This window comes from Cygnus olor, chromosome 13, assembly GCF_009769625.2.
Source record: "Cygnus olor isolate bCygOlo1 chromosome 13, bCygOlo1.pri.v2, whole genome shotgun sequence".
NCBI lineage: Eukaryota > Metazoa > Chordata > Aves > Anseriformes > Anatidae > Cygnus > Cygnus olor.
The window spans coordinates 19,103,096-19,118,022 of record NC_049181.1 but is presented as its reverse complement, the minus strand read 5'-3'; the positions used below and the strand labels follow the sequence as shown (position 1 = coordinate 19,118,022).

General features: G+C 47.8%; 1 protein-coding gene across 2 annotated transcripts in view; it reads left to right on the top strand.

Annotated features, from left to right (window-relative positions):
- Positions 1 to 5,792: 5,792 nt before the first annotated feature.
- Positions 5,793 to 14,927, top strand: part of GAB3 (GRB2 associated binding protein 3) — a 57,679-nt gene continuing 48,544 nt past the window's right edge. For both annotated transcript variants that reach the window (XM_040572529.1, XM_040572527.1), the window contains exon 1: positions 5,793 to 6,026. In XM_040572529.1, coding sequence (XP_040428463.1) covers positions 5,955 to 6,026 — 72 coding nt within the window. In that variant the 5' untranslated portion in view covers positions 5,793 to 5,954. The remainder of the gene's footprint in view (positions 6,027 to 14,927) is intronic.

Below are 14,927 nucleotides of genomic sequence, written 5' to 3'. Positions count from 1 at the left end.
CAAAGGCTTCAAACATGCCTGAACTTCCCAACCACACAGTTTTTTTGCTAAACCCTTTTATCACTTGATATCCACTTTTGGGGGGATTTTTATCCATTTGTAAAGGGAGAAGACTGTCATCTCCTCCTGGCCATGACAAGCAACGTTTGTGCGGTCACATTAGAATGTATAAAAAATTTACCAAGCCCCATCAGCAACTTCTTGCAGATACCTTAATCGACTATAAGCATACCTTTAGCCCTTTGCACTCTGAAATTCAGTGTGGTGGCTCCTTCCCCTGTGCTGTGCCCCCCTTTCCCCCCTCTGCGTTCCCCAGCCCTGGCACCACTGCTGGTGTTCCTGCAGCCGAGCAGTGAGTCTATACAAGGTCTGAAAATCCAGCCCAACAGGGAGAAATACTCAGCTCACCTTAGCAAATCTCTCCAGCTGCCCACTGTCACGAGGTAGAATGTGTCCACTTAAGCTGCCATAAACCAGGCTCTAGTAAGCAACGGTACCACTGTGTTTTCTGCCCTGTGAAAGACGCTTTAAAAGTGGTTTTTAGGTCAAAGCAAAAGCTGTCAAAAAAAAAAAAAAAAAAAAAAAAAGGATTTTTACAGCTGAAATAAATCTGAGTAGTACTTTGCTGTTCAGTGCAATTGCATCCCTTTCTCTCCTAACCTATGCAGTGGTTTTGCAATATTGAAAACCTATAAATAACCTGCCTAGAGCAGAGACAGACAGTATCTCACAACATTTTGGATATTTGTGAGTATCCAGAAAGCAGTTCAGTGCAGTATAGGCTTGAACTCTCTTTAAAACTGCTTGAAATTGTTTCTTCACAGATTCTATGCCCCAAATAAATTATCTTAAGCGAAAGGTTCTTTCTGGGGTTTGCTTTCACTCTGTCATCCCTAAGCTGATGGCAGGGTATTTGTAAATGTAACAGTTCTTGCTCAGAGGTTTTAGTATGCACCAGGATTTCCTTTAAGTACAGGAAACGTGTGGAAGGATGCTGCACAAGTACTGCCTCCATCAGCCTTGCAAGCATGGCAGCTGCATTGCGTAAGCCAAAAGCTACCGCTTCATTGCCTTTTTCTTCTGTGGAAGTCCTTTTGCTGCCAACCTTTTCACCTACTTTTATTTGCCAGCATCCACTCACTGTGGAAGACCAGTTCTGCTAAAGGAGCTGGAGTAGCTGTGCTTCATTGATTGTAGCCCACAGAGGATCTGCTTCTGCCCCCCATGCTTTGCTGTGGTGCTTCCCTGCCTGCCTGGCCGTCTTTCTTCCTCATCCTGCCATCAGCCTTCCTTTTCTGCAGCAGTCTCAAGCACACAGCTGCCACCAAATCGTTCTTCCTTCCTGGCACTTACACTCATTACACAGGGCATCCTCTTACGCACAGGGTTCAGAAGTCTGAGCTGCCTGAAATTTGGTCTCCTTGCCGCAGTACCCTCTCATAACTACACACAGGAGCATTTCATTTTTCCCCAGTGTTTTGCCATCTTCGTGAAAGTCTCTCACAAACCACAGTGTAAGTTAGGTAGGGTTCCTGTAACCATCAGTAAGGCTTTTATTGAACAATGCCAACGACAGGGGCAGGCTGCGTCCCACTTCAATTCTCCTATCTCGGTTTTCCCCTTGCTCTGGGGTTCTCTGGGCTCAGGAGGGACATGCCAGGAGAGCCTCTCACACACAGGCTGAGCATTATTTATTATTATATATCAGAAAGCAAGTCGGCTTTTCTTAGCCTCTGCACATAATGCAATTAGGAAAAAAAATAAAAGGTTTAGATTCCTGAAAAGAAATCATCGTCTTTCCTCCTGTATGTCCTCCCTCAGCCGTGAGGACTAATGGGGCCACTGATAGAATAATATATTTGTGTGGTGAGGACAGGCTACAAGAGAAGAGAAGGGGCTGAACCGTCCCCTGCGACGTGGCTGAATTTGTCCTCGTGAAGGGACAGAGGGCGAAATGCGCCGTCTGCAGCGGGGAGCGGGCTGGGAGCTGTCAGGAGCAGCTGGAACATGCAGACCGTGTCACGGCTTTTTGGGGGCACGGGGCTTTCTGCCTGCTGTGGGAATGCCGCAGAGGCATGCGAGCGTTTTGCTGAGTAAGTGCGGTGCGAGCTCCGTCTGTAAACAGGGCTCGGGCACTGGGGGAGAGAACAGGGCTGTTCGCCCCGGGCTGGGGCTGTCTCTCGCAGGCATCCGACCTTCGTGGCCTCTGCGGGGTTTTGTAAATCAGTGTGAGGCTGGGCTGTTAATTGGACACTTTGGAGTTATGAGCCAGTTGAAATTGTACATTTGATGGCTATCAGAGAGAGTACGGTGTGGTAAATACCATTCCTAACTCTGTATACAATTCCTGGATGCCCCTGTGAGGTTTTTTATTATTATTTTTGTTGTTGTTTTAAGAAGAAGACACTATATTATGTACATAGGCAAGAGAATAGGAGCTCAATGGCAATACAGTCACCTTCAGCACCCAGCTATTCTGTCACAGCCAGCTCTGCAGCTTCAGTGGCCGAAATAATAAAGAGATGCTCGGTGCTGAGGGCATGCTAGCTGAAAAAGATAAGGAAGGACAAACAAGAGGCCAGAAAAAAAGGTACAGGGGCAAAAATGCTCACAATGATGGGTTTCTTCTTTTGTAATTTAACACAGGCAAGTACCAAACAGAAAAGAACACAGATTATGTGATGGGAGCACATCTTCCTAATCAATGTCCCAGGAATGTCTTAGTGTTGCCATTTCAGTTGCCTGAAGATGAGTTCTTAGAGCAACACAGTGAGAAGCAGAAAACAACAATATCGTTGGTTACATAGAAGGGTAGAGTAGGAAAGTGCAAGTCGGTATTAGTGAAACTGTGACCAACAGAGTAGTGGATACCAGCTCTGGGCTCAGTATTCCAAGAGCGAGATAGAAATAGCTGGAGAGAATTTGAAGGGGAAAACACAATATTATTCAGACACCAGTAAACAATCCTTATAAACAGCTGCAAGGGAGCCTAACCCACAGATTACAGAGGAGAAGGTAAGAGGTGATGTGATCCCTGTATGTGCTTGATATTTATTATGGTGGACCTGTTTAATATACTAAAAGTCACAGAGAAGAGAAAATAACTGGAAGGTTAGATTTAGATAAAATAAAATGTAATTTACTCAATCGACCACTGGAACAAGCTATGAGGAAAGGGTTTTCTCTCATCATTGTTTGGTGTCTTGAAGGTCAGATGAGGTAGCTTTTTAAAAGATATCCTTTAGTCCAGGCTGTGGGAAAACATATTTGCTTGTGGGAATGTCAGCCTAGGTTACTCTGGTGTCTCTTCCTGCTTTGATACCCACAAATTTGTGAACCAAATAAGTCCTCCTGGTCCTTCCTTTCCCCTCCCTCCCTCCCGATTACTCTTCTTTCCACAGGGGAGGAAGGATTTTCACTGCTCTCAGCATTCATCATAACCCTGTATGCCCTGCAATAATATGGAAATGGGCAAGTTTAAATGGAACGCTTGCTTCAATCAGTTGTCTGTAGGGTCATGAAGGAATTTCCCATCAAAACGCAATTAGCCAATTTGCTATTTTCTTTTTTACTAGTAGCCAAGTGCTATTTCTCTCTGAAACATCAGGAGAGGAGCAGAACATCACTTTCACAACGAGCAGAGAGCTCTTGGGTACCAGGCTGAGGCGAACTGTACCCACATGCGGGGTCAAACTGATTGAGCCCATGCCGGTCTTTGCTAGGGGCACGTGTCAGATTAGTTTGGTGAGGACTTCAGTGCTTTGTTTTCTCTGTAACAATGGCTACTGTCGGTATCTACGAAGGCTTCTCAGCTTATGATTTTATTCCAGGAAGTTTCACTGCAAGAAATAAAATCTCTCAGCAGACTTTGAAGATTTGGTGAGGCAGGTTCTGCTCTTGTACAGGAAAAAAGGAAATTTCATCCTTATTGCAAGTTATTTTTCTTTTTTCCAGTGGCCAGTAATTTTTTTGAGAATATTCCTGTAGCTCTGCCTCCAGCTGATTTGGAGAGACAGGCACCACTGCCTGGAGGCACCGTCAGCCAGCAGAAGCTGCTCTCTTCCCAGGAAGCACCAGCTTATGTGTAAAATAAAAGCTTCAGAAATGAGACAAACGAACCTAAGCAAACAGCCAAAAATCCTACAATTTCACGCCTTTCAGCATTGCAATAAAATTAAGAAAATATTTTTTAATTTTTTTTAATTGGGGTTTGCTAATGATTTCTGCTTGTATACTTGAGACATCCTTGAAATCCCAAACTGAATGCTAATGGACAAGTGCAAAAGCTGGAGCTAACACAGAGCACCCCAAGGGTTGTGCAGGATTGTTCAGCCAAAATTGACTTTCCTCTGGTATTCTTTCCCTTTGCTTTCCACTTGGTTTCCAGCCTCAGCTCGCTCTCTACAAATGCTTTCATTTGGTAAGACTTTTAAAACAAAGACCCTGGCATTCACCATCTTGGTGAAGCGTATGCTTAAGTAAAGGATGTTGTAACTTTCAAGTGGTTGAGAAATTTGTGCACAAAGCAGGGCAAGAGTGAAATCCCTCTTCTTCCATCTGGGCTAGATACCGCTCATTTTGAAGCCTGCTCTTGTCCGACACGTACCCGGGTGACACGTTATCAGCACAGCGAAACCTGCTAGGCTAAGAAAATAACTTTGTTTGGAGCACAAATACCAAGAAGGCACAGCAGCTTTCATAACAAACACGTTACCCCCCCCATTCTCTGTTTAATTTTGCTTTCTGGCTTCCTGCATTTCCCCCCAGGTTACAGGCACGGTGAGCAACCTGCCGTGGCTTTCATTTATCCTGAACACACTGGGGAAGTGTGGGCAGGAGCCATCGAGGGAGCAGCCACACGGCCAGCAGGGAGCACAGCCGCTGTGCTCCTCCTTGGCACCATAGCTACTGCCCAGCATGTGTTTTGGGGACAGAAGTGACAATTTAAGCAAGTGTTGATGTCTTTTGACTGCCCTGCATCACCCCCTCTGTTGGTCACGTACGAGTGAAACTAGTGTCAATCCTGCTGAAAAAAATAGCCTTCTTTATTTTGATTTTGGACTTGCTGTGTTCCCAAAAGTCACTTTCCTGATTCTGTTCGTCACCAACCCGTCCCATCCCTCCCTGTCTCTTGTACCACCGCACGACAAGCAGCATGGGGGAGCTGGCGGGGACCCGATCGGTCTGAAAAGGATCTGGGGAAAAAACGGGTGTTGTTATGGCACTGCGGGGAGAGCACATGAGGCATGCCCCCCTCTGCTCTGCCCTGGTGAGGCCCCACCTGGAGTGCTGCATCCAGGGCTGGGGCCCCAGCACAGGAAGGATGAGCGGGTCCAGAAGAGGCCACGGGCATGATGAAGGGGCTGGAGCACCTCTGCGGTGGAGGAAGGCTGAGAGAGCTGGGGACGTTGAGCCTGGAGAAGGTCTGGGGGGACCTCGCTGCAGCCTTTCGGTACTTGAAGGGGGCTTGTAAAAAGGATGGAGAGGGACTCGGGCTGATAATGATAGGACGAGGGGGGATGGCTTTAAACTAAAAGAGGGGGGATTCAGATGAGCTGTTAGGAGGAAATTCCTCGTTCGGAGGGCGGTGAGGCGCTGCCCGGGCTGCCCCATCCGCGGAGGCGCTCGGGACCAGTCTGGACGTGGCCCCGGCGCTGACCCCCCCAGCCCCAGCCCCAGCCCCAGCCCCGCGGGGCCGCCTCGGCGCCGGGCTCCGCACCGGGGGCGGCGGCCGGGCGGGGCCACCCCGGGGAGCCGCCCGGACCCGGGGGTGTCGCAGCGGCTCCCCCCGGCCCCCATCACGTGCTCGGCGAGCCGCGGGGCGGCGGCGGCGGAGGGAGGGCCGGCCGAGCCGGGGATCAATGTCATGACTTCCTCCAGCGCGCCCCGGCCGGGGGAAGCCGCTCGCACAGCGCCGGGGAGGCCGGGAGGCGCGCCCCCGCGGCGGGGGGAAGATGAGCGCCGGGGACGTGGTGTGCACCGGCTGGCTCATTAAGTCGCCCCCCGAGAGGAAGCTGAAGAGATATGTAAGTGGGAGACGCTCCCCGCCGCGCCGTCGCGATGCCCCGGCGGCCCCACGCGGGGACGGCTCGGGGGGGGACGGCTCGGGGACAGCCCCCCGCGGGCGCCCCGGTGCCCCCCGAGCGCCGCTCGCCCGCTCCGCTCTCGTTGCGCGACGGCGCCGAGGCTGGAAACCGCGGCTCGGTTTCGGTTGGCGCTGCCATCGCGGGCGGCTCGGTAACGGAATTGCGGGCGCGGCTGTTGCGGGGAAGGGCAAGGACCCCCCCCCTTTGGGGGTAGGGGGGAGAAAAGGAAAAAAAAAAAAGGAGGGGGGGAAAGGGGGAAAAAAGGAAAAAAAAAAAGGAAAAAAGGAAAAAGAAAAGAAAAAAGGAATAAAAGGAAAAAAGGGGAAAAAATGGAAAAAAGGGGAAAAAAGAGAAAAAAGGGAAAAATAGGGGGAAAAGGAAAAAAAAAGGGAAAAGGGGGAAAAAGAAAAAAAGAAAAAAGAATAAAGAAAAGGGAAAAGGGGAAAAAAGGAAAAAATAGGGAAAATAGGGAAAAAGGGGAAAAGGGGGAAAAGAAAGTAAAAAAGAAAGAAAGGAAAAAGAAAAAAGGGAAAAAGGGGGGGAGGAAAAAAGGAAAAAAAGGGGAATTAAAAAAGAAAAAAAGGGAGAAAAAGAAAAAAAAGGAAGAAAAAAGGGGAAAAATTAAAAAAAAAAAAAGAGGAAAAAGAAGAAAGAAAAAAAAACACACCCTAATACTTGACATCTTAAGTCCCGGCTTTGTTCGGATGCTCGGCGCTTTCCGTGCCACGTCCGTGCCGCTGTCATGCACCAGCTCGGTGCACGGGGGGCGGTCACTGGTGAAAAGCGCTGCGGGGGGGGCTTGGGGACCCCGGTGGTCCCTCGTGGGTCGCGGTGTCCCCGGGCACGGCCATGGAAGCGGCCTGCCACCTGCCCCGGCTGGGCTGCGTGCCCTGTGGGGCTGTGGCCACGCGTGTCCCCACCGCTGCCCACGTCGCCCGCAGCGTTTGTCGCGCTCACTTCTGGTTTATCAGCGTTTTTCCCCAGGCTGCTGATGTTGGCTTTTTGTCGTGGCATGAGGAATAGCCACCCGGCAAAGAATGCGGTATAGACAGCGCTGGGTCGGGTGTTTTTCCTTTCTGCTTAACAGCGAGGAGAGGGGCTCGGCTTCTGCTGTCAGCATTGACTTTTAACTTGGTGGAAGGCAGAGTTTCTTCTCTTAGATCATAGTGTGGCATTGAAACGGCTGAATATTGCTTTGTTCCACTAACATTTTCCAGTTCGAAAATAACCATGCTGATGTGTCTCGAGGGAGCTGCAGATAAAATATGGATATCTAATTTTTGTTGTATTTTATAACGAGTGTGCTAATGGCCCTTCAGAGCAGACACCAGACAATGCAAGAGCCACTGATTCACCCAGCTGGTGTCATTAGTAACTCTGTCAGTGAAGCTATTTCTGATGACTCTATATTCATAAAAGGGCGAAGCAGAGAAAACAGAATGTGATAAAAAAAAAAAAGGCTGGGATTTGAAAGCCCCCATTATACGGTTGCGAGAGGATGGCCACAACAGGGGCTCTGCTCAGCCTGCAGGACTCTGCAGCCTGCTCCGCTCCGATTTCACACTACAAAACCTGGGGCGTTTGGGTCTGTGTTACTCTGCAAACAAGAATCACTGGATTAGCCCAATCTCTGTGGATTACGCTTTGTTTTCTGGTTAAGGGGATAAACTGCTCCGTAATAAAGCAGAAAGAAATCTGCTGGAAGTGCAGTAGAGGTTAGTGCCCTTTCTCATCTGCCTGGTGACACAGGCGATGCTACAAACCAAGTGGAAATCACCTCGGACCTGCTGGGAGCTCTGTTTTTCACTTTTTTTGTAGTTTCACCAGCGTGGCAGCTCGGGCATCATGCACAGGGTGGTGGGCAGCCCGTGCTGAGCCACCCTGACTGCTTGAAACCAACACGAGCTTGGAAACAAAGCCTGTGTAAACCGACTTCGGTAGGTGTCGAGCATCAGCTGTTCACAGCAGCCTGGCATTGGCTCTGCTCCTGAGCAGCCAGCAGGCGTAAATCCCCAGCTTTACTCCAGCCCTGGGGCTCAGCTGGCATAGCCCAGGGTCTGGGATGGAGCTCGCAGGGAGCTTCAGAGGGGGGCCTGCCCCTGCCCATGGGTGCCCTGCTCCCACCGTGCTCCCCCAGTTGCTCACACTGGGTCATTTTACTTTTCCCTGAGCTCAGCATCAGGCCCGGGGCTCTCTGCCTGATGAACGGATCCGTTCGCAGTCCTCAGGCTCTTGCCATAAAGCCCAGTTAAATTCACTGGGACCTGTGGTGAGGAGACTGGGATCAAATGCTGAATTCAGGTTGGGAGACCAGGAGCTGCAGACAGCCCCCTGAAGCCAGTGGGAATATTTACAGTGCTTATAAAATCAAACCAAAGTGCCTTTGCAAAATGGGACCCCAAAGACCGGAGCATGCCCTGCTTTATGTTTGTTCTCTGATGAAACCAATTAGGTTTTCTACACATAAACAAAGTCGGGATTTGGCTCTAGGTGAGCAGGACGTTGTTTTCCAAACTTTGAGAAACGAAAAGCAGGTGTTAGGAGCCTGTATTTTTCCTGTAACGTCTTACAAAGCTGATGCTCTCAGTAGCGCTATTCTTAGAAGTGTCTTATCATTCCCTAACAAAGGCTGCTCTCTTACATGTGCAGGAAACGAACATGAGATTAATTACCCGCGTGTAACTTTCTGTAAAAACACAGCGCCTGATGCTAAATGCCGAGAATTCATTAGAAAGCACAGGGAGCCTCACTCCAGCAGGCAAATACACCAAGTGTTTTCATAGCATGCGAAATTCTGACACTGGAGACATGAAATCTGCCACTCCAGCCTACCTTGGAGACGCAGAGGACTCTCCCGGGAGAGCTTTTGGTGTTTGCTGCAGTTCTTTGTCCCCCACATGTGACCTGAAAGCTGTGCTGCTCTCCTCTTGGCTCCCGGGTTCCTCGTCCCTTGGGGCTGGGGGTGCTGGGGGCTCCCCAGGCTCGGGGGAGCTGGGTGTGGGGCGGGCAGGAGGGGAAGAAGCTGCTCTCCAAAACTGGGAAGTGGCGGCGGTGGAGGTGAAGTCTGTCCTGCTCTGACTGAAAATGCGAAGTTTCAGGCGCACTCAGCCCTGCGGGAGGAAAACCTGGCCCCGCTGGAGATTCCTGTTACTGGAAATTAGGAAATTGGATGTCGTGGGAGAACCTGCTCCAGGTTCGATGGGTTTCTGAGTGCCCTGTATTAGAGCTAAATACATCCAGCCAGGGGGTTAGGTTAAGCACAAAGAACCTCGAGGGGAAAAGGTGTTTGTTTGTTAAGAAGAAAAATCAGAAGGCTCAGGATGGTGTTGTTCACATGTCCCAATTCTGTAATGTTAGCCTTGAACAGCAGTTTTTTTGGTGCTTTTCATGTTGAGATACAGCTGATCGCTGACTGATATCTGTTTTCTGCTTAGTGGAGTCAGGGAGAATAGTTTCATGGCCTAGAAAACAAGGGAATTGCTGCAGCCAGTGCAAAATGTCACTACCAGGGAAATAAAGGCACAGAGAGGGCGCAGAGGATGATGCTTAATGAAGCAGGATCTCGATGACATGCAGAAGACACATCGTTTGTGTGCTGATAAGGAGACTGAATTTTTAGCAGGTGTCCAACTCGAACCTGTCCTCAAATCGCTGTCCTGTCGTTCCTCACGCCTGGGAGCAGCAGCAGGGGTAGTCAGCAGCCTGCCCGAACACCCTTGAGTTCGGTGGTTTGCAGGAGCAAAGGGTGATGGACAGATGCTTGCTCAATGTGAGTCAGTGCAGCTCCGCTGAAGGCAGCACTGCACAGCTGTACCCCAGCTGAAGAGCTATTTTTAATCTTCAGTACTATACGAATTGATGAGGGAAGACCACTTGCTCGAAAAAGGCAAGTTTCTCACTTTACTTCAGGGACTGCATTCTTCAGACCTTATTGAAAATCAAAATTCCTTCTCAGCATCTCTAGAACAAGAGTCCAAAATGGACTTGGGGGCAGAAAACTCAATATTGCACTTCTTAACTCTCTACTCGTTGAGGTGCCTGGGCTGGAAGGGCAAACAGAGGGCTTAGCTAGCCCTAGATGAGCTAACTGACCAGGCTGAGACTAATTTTTGAGTATGGCATCTGTGCAAGGCCATACAGGGTGTCTGCAGGGAAGGTTTGGCAACTCAGGCCAAGTTTAAGAAGTTAGAGACCCCATACCTCACAGTTACTGCTTCCACGGCAAGTCGGGTAGGTTCACAGAACCCAAATCAGCAACGGCGTAAATTAATGTTTTTGGCTGCAAAAAGGTAGGAAAACGGTGTCCCTGCTGCTGTCTCTGCTGGAAGGGCCATCGGAAGGGCACAGCAGGTAGCAGGAGACGGTTGCTCCTGCCCGGGGGAATCAGCCAGGCCACGACCATGCACCCATTGCCAGGGTTGTACGAGGTAAGAGAATCTAGACGACTTCTCCATTTTTAGCTGAAGTTCTGGTATTTATCAGGAGAACAAACGGGAAGTTACTGGCCACTAAGAAGAAAAAGTAAAGTAGAACTGTGGAAGAGTTTGCTGAAGTAATAGGAACAAGACTCCGCCGGCACGGCAAGGGGTGGGTGGGACGCGGAGCGGCTCTCTGGTCTAGCAAGGGCTGGTGTCAGCAGAGGACACTGCCACCCTCGTCTCAGAGAAATCCCCGGGTGCTGTATGAAGTCAAATACTTCTGCTGCTGCTTTGGGATTTGGGGGAATTCTCCAGAAAATAGCTATAAAAGAGAAATCTGAATTTAACTTCTATCCATCAGCCTTTTTATCCAAATGTGTGCTACAAAGTCTCACCTCTCGTGCTCTGCCCCTCTGAGCAGAGTTACAGCCACCTTTCCTACCCTGGTGGAATCAACATCTCCAGCTCTCACTGAAATTACTGAGGTTATTTAGCCAATTTATGCAAGTTTGTAACCCTAGTTTATAGGGCGGATGGGAATAAGAGTACCCTGTGATGGAGAAAGATCACAGAGCCATTTATCTGCCTGTAGTTTTAAGCTTTGTACCTATGTTTTTCCTGTTCTTACTTCATTTTAAAGGCCAACATAAATTATCTCTGGTTTGTATATAGAGGAAAAACTCAATTTTGAGAAAACTATATATCAGATGAAGACTTCTTTAGTATAGAAACTCCTGTGTTGCAGACTCTACATCCCTTTCTTTGTGAAACCCTGAACAAATTGATCTCACTGGTAAAATACCAGCAGAAAATTTATTTTAGGGAGGAGTTTCCATCATTAAACATTTTTAATTAGCTCAGTGCAAATCAGACTGTGCTCCAGCATTTAACCATGTTTTGGTAGGTTAAGTGGGATGTTTATTCTAGACTATTTTCTTCCATTTCAAACATGTTTTGGTAGCTTAAATGCAATGTTTAATGAGATACGCTGACTTCTAAGAAAAAAATAATTTCTAAAAAACACTGCTGTTCTTGGCAACCTGAGTATCAGAATGTTAAGCAGAATAATTTCCCTTGGACTATTTATTTGGGTGGGGCCGTAATAGCTCTGAAGCCCCAGTTTAATCTTTGCCTACATGTTTTCAGTGCACAGGAATGTCCAGCTATTGGTTTCTATTCAAAACAGAAACCCACAACTTATCAGGTCTTTGCATTCAAAATAGAGACTTTAAAAAAACATGCTTGTTTCAAATAGAGAAGGAAATGTTAGCTTGAGTGGTAATTAAACTTGTGATGCAATCAAACATATATTAGAGGAAAAAAGCATTAAAAGTAGCACTTGGGTGAAACATTTGTTGCAGCATGAAAACTATAATATGAGTAAACACATTACTTTTACCAGCAATGCACCAAAATGCTGTGAATGTGCATTATGCCAATTTGTTTTTTTATAGGGAAGGGGAGAAGTTTACCCTTATAATGTTACTCAGTAGAGAAACAGTCGCTCCATTTGCTTGCTCGTCCTTTTCATTTGAGTTGGAAATGAATTAGGAATGAGATAAGACAAGAAAAAGATGCCTTGTTTGAAATAAAATTTGCATGTCAAAACATTATGTGCAGCCAGATAAAATAGATTTTACTCTTTCTCATTTCTTGTTGAATAAAATTCAAGATTTCAACCTTTTATTATTTTGAACTTTACAATATTCCTGACTTGTTTTAGTTTACGTTGCATCAGAGAAAAAAGCCCTAAACATATAGCCATGCAAAGTTCATTTTTAAAAACTGCTGCATAATTTAGTACTTGATATTTCTTAAACGTAAAACAAAACTGATGTCTAGCCTCCAGGCAGCAAAGCACTCTCTTTCCTTTCTGAGGTTAACTCATTAATACCTTTCTAATTGCTAGAATGAAACAACTGTTCTTAGAGATGTTGTTATTCCCTTCCTCTGAAGCAGCTGATGCCAAAAACCCCACCTGAGCCCTGCAGTCAGAACTACCTTGCAGCTTTCTGCCAGAGCCTGGGGAGGTGCATTTCAGCTGCTCGGTATCTGTTCCCATAGAGCGTTCTACGAAAAGACAGTAAAATGTCATTATTAGTATGAATTTAAAATTACTTAAATGAAGGTGTTAATTTAAATGGAACTTGGATTGACACCTGAAAGCTTTTGACTCATTTTTGACAATGCATTTTAAAAGACAATAGTTTCTGTGAGCCCCATTAGTGGCAAATATTATTTGCCTTTGAATCCCGAGTCTCGGGGATCGTGGGTTATGTGTTTGTATTTCTGTTGGGCAGAATAATGGTCATAACGGGGCCCTTTCTGAATGTGCAACTATTGTAATCTCAGCAGAGAGCATAGTTTGTGAACAGTCTGTTTTCACATACCAGACTTCCAAACTGTTTGTGGAAGGTCAAGGATCTTGCAGTTGTGAATCCATTTGTTCAGGCTGACAGGAGCTGGTGGTGCCAAGGAGAAGAGGCCAGTAGTACAGAGCAATCATCGGCCATTTGTTACTTGCAGACCTCACGCTCTGGGTGGTAAAGCCGCTAAACTCACAGAAGCATTGAGCTGATGCCTTGTGAAATCACTTTCTGTAAAGGCTGAGGAGGCTGGGCGCACACGCCTGTGGATGTGCAGACACGCATCTGCCAGCCAGCAGCTCCGGGCTCTGCCGCTGACCCTAGCGTGGAGCCGCCAGCAGGCCGGGGTGGCCATGTGCTGGCCAGACCTCTGGAGACGAGAAGAAGCATCTGACGAGGTGCCAGCGGGGCTTAGAGAGGCAGCGAAGCTGTGGTTGCACAAGAGGTCCCACGCTGCTGCATGAAGTGCTTGCTGCTGCTCCAGCTACTACATCTGTGTTGTTTACTAATATTTACAGTGGAAGCTTTGCAATCTTAAGAAGTTTTATTTTTAATAAGTTCAACATTTTGAACCCGTCCTAATAAATGATTGAGTTCGCACTGAGGACTTAGATTAAAAATAAGAAGCACTTAAGCAGCTGAGGGAACTCCTTTTCTGAGATACTTAGGCGTCTTGCTCCCACTGAGATAGGATTTGCAAACTGTTCTCATGCGGTACCCCTCTGATGTGAGGGGTGTTTTAAAGCTCTCCACTCGCTTACTGTCCCTGTAGTGGGATTTGGACTGCTAAATGTTGGCTGTAAATGGGAATCTTACTCCTATTTCACTTGGATGCTTTCTGTAATGTCCCTTCTGGACAGATAACCCTGAGCATCGTATCGCCCTGATCTGTGGATCATATCATAATGGGAAACTGTTTTTGAAAAGTGAGGGGAAAACACCAAATACATTCCAGCATTATTTCAGTATCCTCCCCAAACTCCCGCTTTTGTCTCTGCTGAGCCTGAGAAATGTTCAGGCTGAAACATCATTAGGACAAGCAAACAAGAAGGTCAGAGGCGAGTCAGACTTGCATAACGAGGAGCCGTCACGGTGGTGACACTGCCTGCTTCCCTTGGGCATCTCTGCGCTGGGTTTGCAGAGTGGAAACCTCATAATACTGGCTTGTAAAAGGGAAAAAGCATTTACTGAAGTGTTACTAGACTGCAAGGCTTTAGCAGTTTGGTTATGAAAAACATGTTCTTTTTTTTTTTTCTCTTTTTTTCAAATTCACAACTGAAAGTACTGTTGCTATGTTACTGCAATGGTGTGTAGGCTGCTAAATAAATAGAGGCAGTTTAGTCCATGCCAGAAATAGAAAGCCAGGTCAGAGGTGACATTTGGGACATGTTGAGAAAAAAAGAATATATAATTATTTCTTTCCTTCCTATCATTCTCTTCAGTCTCATTAACCCCGGGCTTACTTAGAAGGAAATTACAACAGAATTTTGGGGCATGTGAGAGTACTAAAAAATGACACCTCTGGAGTTTCACTGAGGCTTTTGGTTTTGCTTCTTGCGTGATCAAATTTGTAAGGGAAACTCTGGTGGAACCATGGCACCTCACGTGCTTCTGTACTGCATGGCTGCTCTGGGGTACCCGAGGGATGGGACACTGCCAAGAAGTCCCTCTGAAAAGGTGTGCTCGAGAGGGAAAATGCAGCAAAGAGAGCAAGCTTTGAGAAAACACGCTGCCGTGAAGCCAGAAACAGGAAATCTGAATCCATTGTCCTTTTTGGGACAGCCTGGCGGGTGACCAAGGCCCAGGCACACAAAAACACGCGTAGGCCCTTGCGCAAGTGCCCCTGGGTACCTGCCGGAACCCTTGGCCGTCTCAGCTCCGCTGTAGGCTCCAAATCACACACGAGCTCTGGGTTTCACTCACCCAGAGTCACCTCTGGTGGCACCCCCAGCCTGTGGTCACAACCCAGCCACCGAGGGGGTCTCCGGGGGCAGGACCCTTCCCCGGGCCTGCTCTGGCACCGGAGCGGCAGTGAGCTGCCAGGCCTTGCCCTGCCA